The sequence below is a fragment of the Palaemon carinicauda genome, chromosome 14 (assembly GCF_036898095.1).
Source record: "Palaemon carinicauda isolate YSFRI2023 chromosome 14, ASM3689809v2, whole genome shotgun sequence".
Taxonomy (NCBI): Eukaryota; Metazoa; Arthropoda; class Malacostraca; order Decapoda; family Palaemonidae; genus Palaemon; species Palaemon carinicauda.
This window is the reverse complement of record NC_090738.1, coordinates 44,257,757-44,272,887: the sequence shown is the minus strand read 5'-3', so window position 1 is coordinate 44,272,887 and position 15,131 is coordinate 44,257,757. Positions and strand designations below refer to the sequence as shown.

General features: G+C 46.4%; 1 protein-coding gene across 3 annotated transcripts in view; it reads left to right on the top strand.

The window, feature by feature from the left end:
• Nucleotides 1-4,388: 4,388 nt before the first annotated feature.
• LOC137653560 (uncharacterized) overlaps nucleotides 4,389-15,131 on the top strand; it is a 56,382-nt gene continuing 45,639 nt past the window's right edge. The window contains exons 1-2 of one of the 3 annotated variants that reach the window (XM_068387063.1): nucleotides 4,389-4,407; nucleotides 14,253-14,362. In XM_068387063.1, the coding sequence (XP_068243164.1) occupies nucleotides 14,274-14,362 (89 nt within the window). In that variant the 5' untranslated portion in view covers nucleotides 4,389-4,407; nucleotides 14,253-14,273. The other 2 variants (XM_068387060.1, XM_068387061.1) reach the window with 2 other exon arrangements.

Below are 15,131 nucleotides of genomic sequence, written 5' to 3'. Positions count from 1 at the left end.
CAATGTAAACCATATATTTGCTGGCTAAAGAAAGGTAGCTGTTTAAGCCTGAAAATAAGGTTCTTGGATACTTTGTTGTCAAGTGAAGCCTGTCCTCTTAATAAATACAATAAGCAGTTGTATAAACTGTTTGGTCAGTTATAATTGTATGTTTCATTTAAAATTTTTATCAACCTTGTGGATATTTAAAAACTCTGCAACACACTAGAATCTAGTAGACCACATTAAGCCCATATCTATGGTGGGAGAAAGTTTAGTGAGAAATACACTCTGATAAGGGCAGCGTTTAATATCAACTTCCACCAGCTTACTAGGGATTGTTCTGCTAAGACCCATACCATATCCATATGATGTAGCTGTAGAAGAAGTTCTATTTCATGGGTTATCTTTTCAAGGGACCAAGCCTCAAAAACATACTTATTCACACTTATGGTACATTTTTTCCACTTATTCATTGTTCGATTTTAGAGAAAGATATCATTGAAAAGAGATACAAAAATCTCACAATTTTGTGTAACCGAGTTTTGATTTGACTTTTTCTCTTTTTTCATGATTATTTTACGTCTGTACAAAGAAAATTGAGAAAAAAATCATCAAAAAAAAATGAAAGAAAAAGGAAAATATAAAATCTGTCACACAGAATTATTAGATTTATAAAGAAGTTTTGATGGTATGTTTTTCAATTCAATTTGGTGTCATATTAGTGGAGAAAAATTAACCTAATTTTTTCTTTTAGATCATGATTTTTGGTATATCCAAAAGTTTTTGATCAAGTGACTTGAAATTTTTATATAATGAAGGTATTTTATGTCTAAAACATATATAGATATGGAGTATTTTGAATGATTAGAAAAAAATGGAGGACATAGCAGACGGTCCCCTTAATACATTTCCATCTTTACTGAAGTAAAGCATAGAAAAACAAATTTTGGCAAAAAAAAGTGGGAGGGGGGTTGGCTAAGCTCCCCCAGCCCCTTTACTCCAACTCCCATGCTGGGAGCAGAACAACTAAACCAAAAACTATTCAAATTAAATTCAATATATAGTCTTTGAACTAAACCACAGATTGAACGATGTCCTGTATGACAATTTGGGTCACTTTGGCACAATACTATTGGGATTGTGTATGTCATTTACAAGACACCTTTATATACTTTGTACGGTAAATGAAAAATTGTACTTTATTGACTAGCCGACGGCATACCAAAAGTTATTGAGTTTTGTCCTAAAGGCAAAACCCATATGTACATTCCCATAGCCAGTTTGTGAAATTTGACACGTGTAGGCTATATTATGAAAACGATTTGATAAGCATTTTTTTTTTTTCACGTTAGTGAAATTTGTGCCATACTGTATGACAATAGGTTTGTCTTAACAACTTTCCTCTTAATTCAACTATCAAAATATTACGCAAGTACTTAATACTGAAGAAAATAGAAGAGGAAGAAAAATTATTAACAAATGAATAAGTAAACACCATTATTCTTTGTTGGTGAGGCCTTAGTAACAGCAGAAACAATAGAGAATGCAAAGAATAATATTCAAGTCTTCGAAGAAATAGTATTGGTTAGAGATTAATAAAGAAATTCTCAATACTAAGGTATATAATATAAATGATATGACCAATTATATAAATATAATCAAAATGGTGGAAAATAACATATATTTGTTGTCCCTCATGAATGGCGAGAATGACCATGAATGGGAGGTAAATCAGTTGTTGTTTGCGGATGATACTGTACTGGTAGCAGACACAGAAGAGAAGCTTGACCGACTAGTGACAGAATTTGGAAGGGTGTGTGAGAGAAGGAAGTTGAGAGTTAATGTGGGTAAGAGTAAGGTTATGAGATGTACGAGAAGGGAAGGTGGTGCAAGGTTGAATGTCATGTTGAATGGAGAGTTACTTGAGGAGGTGGATCAGTTTAAGTACTTGGAGTCTGTTGCTGCAGCAAATGGTGGAGTGGAAGCAGATGTACGTCAGAGAGTCAACGAAGGTTGCAAAGTGTTGGGGGCAGTTAAGGGAGTAGTAAAAAATAGAGGGTTGGGCATGAATGTAAAGAGAGTTCTATATGAGAAAGTGATTGTACCAACTGTGATGTATGGATCGGAGTTGTGGGGAATGAAAGTGATGGAGAGACAGAAATTGAATGTGTTGAGAGGAAGTGTCTAAGGAGTATGGCTGGTGTATCTCGAGCAGATAGGGTTAGGAACGAAGTGGTGAGGGTGAGAACGGGTGTAAGAAATGGGTTAGCGGCTAGAGTGGATATGAATGTGTTGAGGTTGTTTGGCCATGTTGAGAGAATGGAAAATGGTTGTCTGCTAAAGAAGGTGATGAATGCAAGAGTTGATGGGAGAAGTACAAGAGGAAGGCCAAGGTTTGGGTGGATGGATGGTGTGAAGAAAGCTCTGGGTGATAGGAGGATAGATGTGAGAGAGGCAAGAGAGCGTGCTAGAAATAAAAATGAATGGCGAGCGATTGTGACGCAGTTCCGGTAGGCCCTGCTGCTTCCTCCGGTGCCTTAGATGACCGCGGAGGTAGCAGCAGTAGGGGATTCAGCATTATGAAGCTTCATCTGTTGTGGATAATGTGGGAGGTTGGGCTGTGGCACCCTAGCAGTACCAGCTGAACTCGGTTGAGTCCCTGGTTAGGCTGAAGGAACGTAGAGAGTAGAGGTCCCCTTTTTTGTTTTGTTTCATTTGTTGATGTCGGCTACCCCCCAAAATTGGGGGAAGTGCCTTTGGTATATGTATGTATGTACGAATAGAAGCGGCACCAGAAATGTATAGCTGTTAAAGACTCAGCGGGCAGACCAATGGGCTCCCCCAAATTCTCCATCCCTAGCTCACAAGGGCATTGAGGATGCAGACACATGTATAATTGATTGGACTTGAGGTAGGGGGCGAACTCTGGACGCACAGACTGCAAGACAGGGACGTCTCAAATAGGTTATTGGAATGCCGTCCATTTTTAATTAACGTAAATATATATAACTGGAATAGAATAGCTACAAAGAATAGGCATGTGATATATGGAAAATATAAGGTGTCATTAGAAGCACATCTTTGCTACTTCAAAAGGGGAGGCTGTATATAAACAATACTCTGAGATAAGGAAAAGGCACCCACTGACCAGTGGCTTAGCTAGAGATTTTGTGGGGACCGGGGAGCTGGGTTAGTTAAAGAGTCCCCTTCCCCAGATGAGAGGTGCAGTTTTATACTTTCCAAGATGCTATTGGGGCTGATATTTTATAAACATTTTGTAAATAAAACAATAATTTCAAACGGATGCTTACTATTACTTTCTGACCCAGCTTTGGATTAACGGGGTATTCTAAAAAATTACCCCGTCTTTCCTTTGCCACGTCAAAGAAAGAACAAAGATAGAAAGAAAATCCAAAATTATAATAGGAAATACTAATACTTGGATAGATTATTTAGAAAATTAACATGTAAATATACATTAAGCGGAAAATAGAGAAATTAGATAAGAAAGATTGTATGAAAATGTTCCTCTACCTCAAAAACTGTTGACCCAATCAAGCGTTACAAATATCATTCAGATAAAGAATCATTAAATTAAACTTGAACATTGGACACACTTGGAAAAGTAAGAATTGAATTTTTGTTTCAATATAGATCTTATCCATTTTGAAATATTGTGTTATGGATATAGAAAAAAAATAATTAATAGATATTCAATAACCGAAAAATTTTGGGAAATAATTCTGATTAAGAACATATAACATTAACAAAATAATCGAATTCTATATCATACGTGAAAAAAGAGTATCCTCCGAATTATGATTAAAGTAAGACATACACAAAACTAAAAAGAAATACCAATAATACCACACGAGCAAAAGGTTGCAGTTACAGAAGATATTATGCAAAATTTCATTCATGGAGGTTTGTGAATAGTAATGGCAGAAGAAACTACTGTACATATGAGAACATAACGCAAATGAGGCAGTAATAGTTATGAAAACAATATTGAAGATGATAGAAATAAAAGAAAATTATAGAAACAGGAATGATAAGAATAGACTTTCTGTGTTGGGTAGAGAGGCAGAGGATACTACTGAGCATGTATTTAACTGTAATAATGAGTTAAGAAAACTTAGAAATAATAACAGAGGAATATGGAATTTAGAAAACCAACTAAAGAGGTTGCCCGGTATATTAGAAAGGCCCTTGAAGTTAGAAGTAAAAGTAAGTAAGCTGTACAGTCTGTGTAGGAGGTAACTAATGATAATGAATTTTCTGCAAATCGCAGCACTTTTTTTTTTTCCACCAAACTATGCTTCATCTAGTAGTGTGCCAACGATGATTCAGACTGAATCAGTGTGTTGTGGAGAGAGCAACGAGGAACTCTGAAGTTCTGTAACCTGGAGCTGTTTAGAATACTAAGTAGTGTTTGAGTTACGTAAAAAGTTGTTAACATAAGTAACCGCTCATGTAACTCTTATCGCCACTTAGTGATGGGTATTTCACATAACACCATTACGTCTGTACTACTTAAGCACACACAGCACTTGGGTACATTCTCAGAAGACTGTGTTCCACATAACGCTGTTACCCTACACTGCGGTTTGTGAGTATCTCACTGATTACTATACAGTACTATAGTAGTGAAGGTCAATAGGGTAAAAGTGTAATTCGTTAATATCTCTAAATACCATTGTTGTAAAATAAAAGAAATTACAGGGTTGGCGTGGAAATGTGTGTCGAACTTGTTTAGTAAATAAGAGGCGAAATACTAATCACATTAATTAAGTATTGTGAAGTATATTTCGTTCATTTTAAATTAAATAAATAATGAATAAATAAATGATAGATTGAATATTATAAATAAAATAAATAATTAGTATAAATATTTGAGAGATGCCGCGAATTAAATCACTAGTAGAGTTGTACGGTCGTAAATAAATGATTGTTACCGTTTAGCTCTTCCAAAAAACTAGTTCAGTAGTGTGCCGTAGGGCGGAAAAAATAAAATGGGGAGAGTATTTTTCCCTCAGTCAGTAGTATTCAAACCTCCACTAGAAAGACAGTGCTCTCTCCAAAGTTTAAATTGAGTGATTTAAATTACAAGAAGGAGCCAACTTCATATATTCCAAGGAGCCACCAATTTGGAAAGTCAAATTCGCTAAGTATATTTTCTGTTTTTGTTAACATGTAATAGAGAATAGAAACTATGCGTCTTTGAAACCTTACCTCAAACAGATTGGTTTCTGAAGTTTGGTTCTAAAATAGGTTCCTTTGGTTAACTACGATATTTTTTCTTTTACTATCGTTGTTGAGAACAGGGTGAGGGGTGTATGTATGATAGCGGCACCTGTATGTATAATTATGTCTAACATAGAATATGGCAGTGTAAGGGGGTCGCAGGGGTGCATTAGCCCCCCGTTAGGTAAGGACACGGCTTAAGTTAGTTGATGTCCATTTTTAATCAACGCGTGAGGGAACTGGCTACTGATATACAAAGGCTTCAGTTAAGGTATTACGGTATTATTTTACTGTATTACTATAATTCTGTGATATTTTGAAGATAGTTTTACGATTTACCAAATATTTAGTGTTGCCTTGCTATAAGTGAAGCTGGTTGGGAAGTCAACACAGGGTTGAGATTTAGTCGTAGGATAAGCTAAGGATACAGCCGTCTAAGGGGCTTGCAAGTAAGGCGTAGCTCCTGGTAGGTAAGGTTATGACTCCTCTGTTGGTTTGCGTGCAGAACTTTAGGTAAGGTGATGTTCTTGTGTTTGTTTCTCTTTTATGAAGTGTTTTCCTTTATAACTTCTGCAATTTTAAATTGTCTAGAATTTTATGTTGTAACTTTTGTAGTTCTAAAATGTCTTAAATTTAGAAAAATATGGGTTATTTTTTCCAAATTATTTTCATTAGAATATTTCACAATACCAATAAATACACTAGAACATCTTCTGTTCTTCGTTAGGAATATTATGCTTTAGTAAAATTTACCCACATATTAATTACTTACCCAGTCCTTCCTAACTACTCATTAAGGTCCCTTTGTCCCTCCCGGTAAGGAACCTTAGTGCTTTGAATATGGATATACGAGGGTCTTTAAAAAGTTTTGGAAAAAGTTAATATGAAAAACACTGAGTTATATTTATTTTCTCAATATAAACTCCATTTATTTCGTAACCGAAATACACACCACACTATTTACATTGGGTTTACCTTTTAACGTAGCTGAAATGACGAGCCAATAGTTTTTAACGAGGGTTAATTACCCCCGCGCTAGTTAGCGGGGGGTAGGGGAAGGGTAGCTTGCTACCCCTCCCCCCACACACCGGTGATTTGCTTCACTTCACTTTTGGCTCCGGCGATGAACAGACGTGTCTGTCCATCTTCCTTGTTGACAGCCTTTAATCTTTTTTCTGCTTTTTCTCTACATTGTGTGTGTGTGTTAGAAGTTGACCACCTTTATTATTGCTATGCGTACGTGCCCTGGAATTGCCGGCCGCCCTTGTGATACCTTTATGTCGGCCACGGATACGGATCCTCACACCCTTTGCCCGCAGTGTCGAGGCCGACGGTGTGATCAGGAAAATATGTGTAGTGAGTGCAGGGGGTGGTCTGCCTCCCAGTGGGAGAGGTTTGGCCGCCGGTGTAAGAAGAAGTCCAAGAGAGACCGTTCTCCTTCCGGGGTTGCCTTGAAGGAGGAAGGTTCTCGGGACTCTTCTTTCGCCGCCCAAACCTCCTCCGAAGCTCCCCCTCGTTCGGCTCTTAAGGAGAGTAGCCCGAGTGGTAGCGCAGGCCCTAGTTCTGTTTCCCGACCTTGGGTGGGGGGAGAGGGCGTTGCCTCCCATAGCGGGGCGGTTCCCCCTCCTCCTCCGGGGGAGGTTATTGATGAATCACTGTCTAATGATGATCTTTTACAGATTTGGGCTTCCCTGGGGCTTAAGGGCTTGCCCTCCAGGGTTGCCCTGATTGACCTTGTCCAGTTGGGGGCCGCCGTTAAGCAGTCGCCGGTGATAGCAGAGGTAGATCCTCTGTCTATCGTCGTCGTTGTGGTGGCAGAGGCCTCCGACGGGGCGGGTCAATCCTCTGCAGGTGCAGTTGGGGATGTTGGTGCTGACGGCTCTCCTCCCCCTTCCGTACATCCTTCGAAGGGGGAAGGGAGTCCTACGGGCTCGTCTGCTGTCCAGCTTCCCTCTAAGGGGAGTGCCTTGACTGAGACTCCTCTTCGGAGGACTGATGGTCCTGATGATCTTCCTCGTGGCCGCCTTCGCCGTAAGGCTGACCGTCCGCTGCGTCACAAGGGCCTCCCATCTCCTTATAAGGGTGTTAAGAGGCGCCTTTTTGGATCTTCTTCTTCCGAAGGGGACTCTCCTCGTTGTAAACAGCCTACAGCTCCAGCTTCTTTAGACCTCTCTGGGGATCGGTCTCCTACTCCTGCTAGAACTTCACCTTCTGGGGCAGATGTTCAGCAACCTGACCTCGTCACCCGACGGGCAACGGTCCCTGCGGGGCAAAGGGATTCTTCCCTTACACGTGCAGTGTTAGAGCACAGGCGCTCTCCTGCTTGTCAGGGCTCTCCTGCTCGTCAACGCTCTCCTGCTCGTCAGCGCTCACCTGTTCGCCGGCGCTCTCCTGATGTTCGCCCTCCTTCTCGCCAGCGCTCTCCTGAGGACATCCTTCAACCTGTTGTTCATGAAGAGCGCTCAGCGCGCCAGCGTTCCCCTGCTCGCCCTTCTGCAGTGTTAGCGCACAGGCGCTCTCCTGCTCGTCAGCGCTCTTCTGATCGTCAGCGCTCTCCTGTTCGTCAGCGCTCTTCTGAGGATCATCGCCCTCTTGCTCGCCAGCGCTCCCCTTTGGTCTCTGAATATCCTGCAGTCCCTGTTGGGCGCCCTGCGCGCCATCAGTCTCCTGAGCACTCTCGCGATCCTCAGCTTGTTCCTGCACAACATTGCCCGCGTTCTCCAGCGCGTTTCTAAAGCACATGTTCGCCCACACGCCTACGCGCTTCCTGTTCCTGTTCGTGAACGCGCCGCGCCAACTGTTCCTTCACAGGATTCCACACGTTGCCCTTCTTGCTCGCCAGCGATCACCAGCTCGCCAGCGTTCACAGACGATTCAACAGTTGCCTGCTCGTCAGCGTTCTCCTATGCGTCAGCGATCACCTGATCATCGGCGATCTCCGGATCGCCCGCGTGACTTATCGCCTGCGCACATGCGGTCTCCAACGCGCCGCCGCCCAGAGATTTTGGAAGGACATGGTTCGCCCTCTGTTAGTTCGCCCTTGCGCGATCGTTCGCCTACGCGACCTACGCGCTATCGCTCGCCAACGCGTCACCATGCGCCAACGCGCCATCGCTCGCCTGCGCACTAGCGTTCGCCAGCGCATCACCGATCGCCTGCTCGCAATCACTCTCCCTCGCGCTACAGGTCTCCTGACCAACGTCGCCAGCGATCTTCGGAACGTTCTCAATCGCCCACGCGGCAATGCGTTCCCTCGCCATCGCGCCAACGCATTCGTTCACCGGCTCGCCCACGCGCTCGTTCGCCTGTACACCCTCGCGCCCGCTCGCCTGCGCCCGCTCGCCTGCGCCCGCGCGACCGCTCGCCTGCGCGACCGTTCGCCTTCGCGTGACCACCGTTCGCGCCAAATTTTACAGCCAGTGATAGCAGCAGGAACGCGTGTTCCCAGACAGCGCTCTGGATCGCCTCCATCAAAACGCAGGACTGTTGTGCAGGACAGGGAAGACACTTCAGAGAGGTCAGTGCGTCTTTCTTCTCCCTTTCCTTTTCAGGCAGGTCCAGTGGTGTCCACTCCGAAGGATCGCCCGATCCCTTTTCCTCCAGCGAGGATTTCGGACTCTGTGTCCGTGGAACAACAGACTTGGTTTGGTCCTCTGATGCGGGCGTTAGTGAGGGTAATGAAGCCAGCACTCGCCGATCAGGGCAACAAACCAACTGCTGCCTCACCTACGCTGAAGAGAAAGAGAGGAGTGGACTTCGTGGTGACTTCTCCCAGGGAGAAGTTGGTTCCTAAGAGGTCTGTCGGGAAGGCCCCTTCCCCTGCTCGAGCGTTTTCTCCTTCTCCCGTGGACGAGGCTTTTCCGTCCTCGGGTGAGTCCAGTGAAGCGATAGTCTTCCCCTCAGCACCAAGGGGGGAGCCTTCTCTTCATGGAGGAGAATCGTCTCGTGCGGAAGGGGCTCTTCGAACATCTTTGTTGGGATCCTGTATCCCTCCCAGGAGGGAACCCAACGACTCCAAGACCATCCCGAAATCATCTTCGAGGATTCACCAGGAACCCGCGGCTCCCCGGGGGAACGTCCACGCTTTGCCCTAGGAAGAGATTCCGGGGACTGGAGACTTAGCTGCCAGCCCGCAAGGAGGAGATCATCAGGAATCTGAACATGCCTTCTGGCAGGTCCCGAGCCTGATGAGGCAACTCAACGGGTTCATGGACCCCGTGATCGCCCCCCGAGAAGGCAAGGACACAGTCTTGGACGAAGTGTTCGACGTTCGGAAAGCCCCTAAGTCCAGTGCGGCTCTGCCCTGGTCTTGGGGTCTGAAGAGTGCCAGAGCCAGGGCCAACGCCCAGCTCGCGATTCTTGCCTCCTCCAGTCGTTCCTCTGCCGGGAACAAACTCATCCCTCCTCCTCGTCTCCAGCAGAGGAGGTATTTTGAGATCTTGGGTGAGTCCAGTCTCGCTCTTTCTCTCCATCACTCCGTGGAGGAGCTGGCGAAGGGAGTTCCCCTTGAGAAGCTCTCTGCCCGGCAGGTGTCGTTCTCGGCGTCGGAGATCCTGAGCCATGAGAAGGTCGCGAAGTGCGCCATGCAGGCCACTTCGTGGTTGGATTTTTGGCTAGGAACTCTGGGCATCCTATTGCGCTCCGAGGACTTGTCTAAGGAGACCAATAGGAAGGCCCTGGAGACCTTCTTACTCTCGGGCACCCGCTCCATCGAGTTCTTGGCGCACCAGGTCACCACCCGGTGGGCCAACTCGGTGTTGAAGCGGCGCGATGCGGTGACCAAGAGATTCCATCCGAAGGTCCCCGCCGTGGATGTAGGCTCAGACATGCTTCCCTTCTTGGGGAGAATCTGTTCGAGCCACAGGATATGGAGCGAACGGCTGAGAGGTGGAGGAAATCTAGCACGGACTCCCTCCTCCATAGGGCCCTTACAGCTCGGCCCTATAAGCCTCCAGCTCCGCCGCAACAGCAGCAGCAGCCTCGTAAGGCTCCGAAGCAGGCACCGGCAGTTAAGAAAGTGGTGTCTAAGCCCAGCCCTTTCCAGCCAAGGTCAAGAGGGGCGGCAAGTCCTCCAGGGGAGGCAAGACTCCTAGGGGTAGCGGTCGTGGCCGCAAACCCTAGGGGTGGCAGTCCCCCTGCGTGTCCACCTGTGGGGGATGCCTTCAGCGTTGCGTCCGCAGGTGGCAACAACACGGGGCCGATGCTTGGATGGTTTCAGTGATCGGCCAAGGCTATCGCGTCCTATTCACAATATCTCAACCTCCCCTGACAGCGAATCCAGTGTCGTTGAGCTCCTATGCCACGGGGTCGGCAAAGGGGCTGGCCCTTCGGGCCGAAGTCGAGACCATGCTCAAGAAGGGTGCTCTCCAGGAGGTCGTCGACGGCTCCCCAGGCTTCTTCAGTCGACTCTTTCTTGTAAAGAAGGCGTCTGGAGGCTGGAGACCTGTCATCGACCTCTCAGCACTGAACGGGTTTGTCAAGCAAACCCGGTTCAGCATGGAGACAGTGGACACGGTCAGACTTGCGGTGAGACCACAAGACTTCATGTGCACACTGGATCTAAAGGACACGTACTTCCAGATCCCAATCCATCCGTCTTCCAGGAAGTACTTAAGATTCTGCCTAGACGACAAGATCTACCAGTTCAAGGTGCTGTGTTTCGGTCTCTCCACAGCTCCTCAGGTGTTCACCAGTGTTTTCACCCTGATTTCATCTTGGGCGCACAGGAACGGCATTCGTCTCCTTCGTTATATGGACGACTGGCTGATCCTAGCAGACTCGGAGTCGACCCTTCTTCGGCACCGAGACAGGCTTCTAGGTCTTTGCCAGGATCTGGGGATCGTGGTAAACCTCGAGAAGTCCTCTCTGCAGCCGTCCCAACGACTGGTTTATCTAGGCATGCTGATAGACACCAATCTCCACAAAGCCTTTCCATCAGACGACCGGATAGCAAGGCTGAGGAGGGTGGCGTAACCCTTCCTCAGGCGAGAAGAGCTCCCCGCCCAGTCGTGGTTGCGTCTCTTAGGTCACCTGTCCTCCCTGGCTCGTCTGGTTCCAAACAGCTGCCTCAGGATGAGATCCCTGCAGTGGCGGCTCAAGTCCCGGTGGAATCAAGGATCCGATTCCCCGGACATTCTGATCCCGATAGGATCTTTGGAACGGACGGACTTGCGGTGGTGGCTGGTCGACGAGAACCTGCGGAAGGGAGTGAGTCTTCTCGTCCTCCCCCCGGAGTTGACTCTGTTTTCGGATGCGTCAAAAGAAGGGTGGGGGGCGCACGATCTGAACCAGAGGGGCTCAGGCCTTTGGTCAGAACCAGAAAAGTGCCTGCACATCAACCTGCTAGAATTGAGGGCCGTCTTTCTGGCTCTTCAGCAGTTCCAACGGACCCTGGCGGGTCACTCCGTGGTGGTGATGAGCGACAACACCACGGTAGTGGCTTATATCAACAAGCAGGGAGGCACTTTTTCGCAGCAGCTATCCCATCTTGCAGTAGAAATTCTGAGGTGGACCGAAGTCCACTCGATAACACTATCAGCTCGCTTCATTCCTGGCAAGAGGAATGTGCTCGCCGAAAGTCTGAGCAGGGCCTCGCAGATAGTGAGTACCGAGTGGTCTTTGGATCCTCAGATAGCCAACAAAGTCCTGACTTTGTGGGATTCCTGACTGTGGACTTGTTCGCGACAGCGTTGAACTTCAAGCTGCCTCTCTACTGCTCCCCAGTCCCGGACCCCAAGGCACTCTGGCAAGATGCTTTCAAGCAACGGTGGGACAACATCGACGTGTACGCCTTCCCACCGTTCTGTCTGATGAGAAGGGTGCTCAACAGGACCAGACTATCGGTCAACTGTTCGATGACTCTGGTAGCTCCGCTATGGCATCACGCGGAATGGTTCCCAGACCTTCTGCAGCTCCGGACGGAGCTCCCGAGGGAACTTCCTCCACGACACGAGCTTCTCAGACAACCCCACTCCGATGTCCCTCACAAGGCCGTTGCCTCGCTTCGGCTTCACGCCTGGAGACTATCCAGCGTCTCCTCACGGAGAGAGGCTTTTCGCAACAGGTTGCGGAGAGAGTGTCTCGGCACCTGCGAAGGTCCTCTGAGGGAGTCTACCAGGCGAAGTGGAGAGTCTTTTGTGGTTGGTGTCGTGGGAGGGGTATCTCTCCACTCGATGCCACTATTCCAGCAATAGCGGACTTCCTCGTTTATCTGCAGGAGGAAATGCGCCTTTCTGTCTCGGCAGTGAAAGGCTATCGCTCAGCCTTAAGCTTGGCCTTCAGGCGTGGATATTTCTTCTTCGCTAGAACTCTCTCTACTCATACCTAGCTATGAGCTTACCTGCCCCCAGTCGGAAGTGAGACCTCCTCCTTGGAACGTGGTTCGGGTCCTCAGGGCTCTTAAGAGACCTCCCTTCGAACCATTACACCAGGCCTCCGATCGCCACCTGTCTTGGAAGACGGCTTTCCTGCTCGCTTTGGCTTCGGCCAAGCGGGTTAGTGAACTTCATGGTCTCTCATACGACATCCTCCATTCAAGGGGATGGGGGGAGGTAACTTTCAGGTTCGTCCCTGAGTTTGGAGCCAAGACTCAGAATCCTGGAGTGCCGGATCCTCGGTTCGACTCTTTCAGGATCGCGAGTCTCCGCTCTGTAACAAGCGACCCAGACCAGCTGCTACTATGTCCAGTGAGGTGTCTGAGGCACTACTTGAAGAGAACGGCTGCAGTCTGTCCTCAAGTGCGAGCATTGTTTGTGAGCACAGGCAGGACTAAGAGGAGGGTCACCAGGAACACCATCTCAGCTTGGATTCGAAGGGTTATCCACCATGCCTTGAATCCAGACCCTCCTCCGTTATGTCGCCCTAGGGCACACGATGTTAGGGGTGTTGCTACGTCCCTGGCCTTCAAGAGAAACTTCTCTGTGACGCAGGTACTTCAAGCTGGGGTCTGGAAGCGTCAGACGACCTTCACAGCCCACTACCTGCAAGACGTGACCCACAGGAGCCTCGATACGTTTTCTATCGGCTCTGTGGTGGCTGCACAACAGCTGGTCTAACCTCAGGCTCCTTTATGGACAAGTAGCAGTGGGTTGAGGGCGTTGTTACCCGGTTTTAGTCTGCGTGAATGAAAGGGTATGTCTGACCCTTACTTCTTTCTTCATTCTCCCCTCTCTTGGGGAAGCAGCATCCTGGTCCTCGCATAGCTGACCTCGACATCTGCAGGTAACCCATGCTTCTTTGTGCTCCTAGTATTAAGCTTAATACTGTTGCGTCCCCCATACCTTGACGAGGTGGTATTGGGAACGTCCTATCCTAGATTCCTATCTAAAGGTCTCAAGGTCAACTTCATAGGACGAGTCACACCTTCCTCCACACACAACTTATGTAGGCCACTCGTTCCTAGCGAAGCAAGGAACTTGTGAGGTGCAGGGGCTCCTTCTCTCAAGTGCTGCTCACTGAGGGATTGAGCCCCCGGGCAAAGCCGAAGTCAGTAAGGCTGGGGACTTTCCACCCTTCCTAAGGGGTAAGTCACCCAATGTAAATAGCGTGGTTTGTATTTCGGTTACGGAACAAATGACAAATTCGAAGATAATTTGTATTTTTCCTAACCATACAAACCTTAGCTATTTACACATATTTGCCTGCCATCCCTGGCCCCCAAGTCAAGTCCTACCTGTAAGTGAAGTAAGCAAATCACCGGCGTGTGTGGGGGGGGGGGGGGGGGTAGCAAGCTACCCTTCCAATACCCCCCGCTAACTAGCGCGGGGGTAATTAACCCTCGTTAAAAACTATTGGCTCGTCATTTCAGCTACGCTAAAAGGTAAACCCAATGTAAATAGCTAAGGTTTGTATGGTTAGGAAAAATACAAATTATCTTCGAATTTGTCATTTTATAGGTAGGGAAGATAAAAGTTACTTAAGATTCAAGTATTTGTAGTATATGAAATCTACTTTGTATACTGTAGTAGACTAGATGTTAATGCTTGTTCTAAGACTACAGTACAGTAGTGTTTCTTCTTTTTTTGCAGCCAATCAACTGAAGAAAAGGAATGCAACATTTCACCATGCTCAGAGTAGCAGGTGTTTTGCTTGGGGCCACTTTTGGCTTTAATATGGCTTGTTTGTCTTCAGCTTATAGGTAAGCTAAAAAGAAATTTTTAATTAAAGTGATTTTTTAAAATTTTTGCACAATTTACACATTTTACATATAAATAATTTTAACAGTTGCATTGTTAGAGGTGGTTGTTTCACAATTTTATTTTTCCTTATACAGTAATTGCAAAATTCACTGTAGATTCAATGATAAATTATTGGATAGTATTCATAATTGTGTGATTAAACTAGAGCTTTTAAGGACTATATGTTCTTGTTATGATATTCTAGTTTTCAATATTAAACTTACCCGATGATCATATAGCTGTCAGCTCTGCTGCCCGACAGAAAAACCTACGGGCGGAATACGCCAGCGATCGCTATACAGGTGGGGGTGTACATCAACAGCGCCATCTGTCAAGTAGGTACTCAAGTACTCGATGTCAACATAGAACCAATTTTCTCTCTGTCGTGCCACTGGCAAGACCTACTAAATACGCTGTTACTAACTGGATTTGTTTTCACAACGATTTGGTGAAGTACACTATTCCAGTTTTGAGCTTTCGCTATGCAGGGGTTTTATCTTCATTTCAAAACTTGAACTCGTTTTGGATAGATTTAATTATGGTGACGAAGAGAGTATGGACTCTCTTTCACTTTTAAATGGCCGACCCTTCCCTTAGACGGAAGTGTGTTTAGGTTTTTGGTAATTTTGCTTAACACGTTATAGATCTATATATTTTATATCTCTCCGCCTTTATAGGCCTCTTCGATTAACTTTCCATTTATTATAAACATATAACAATAAATTTTTA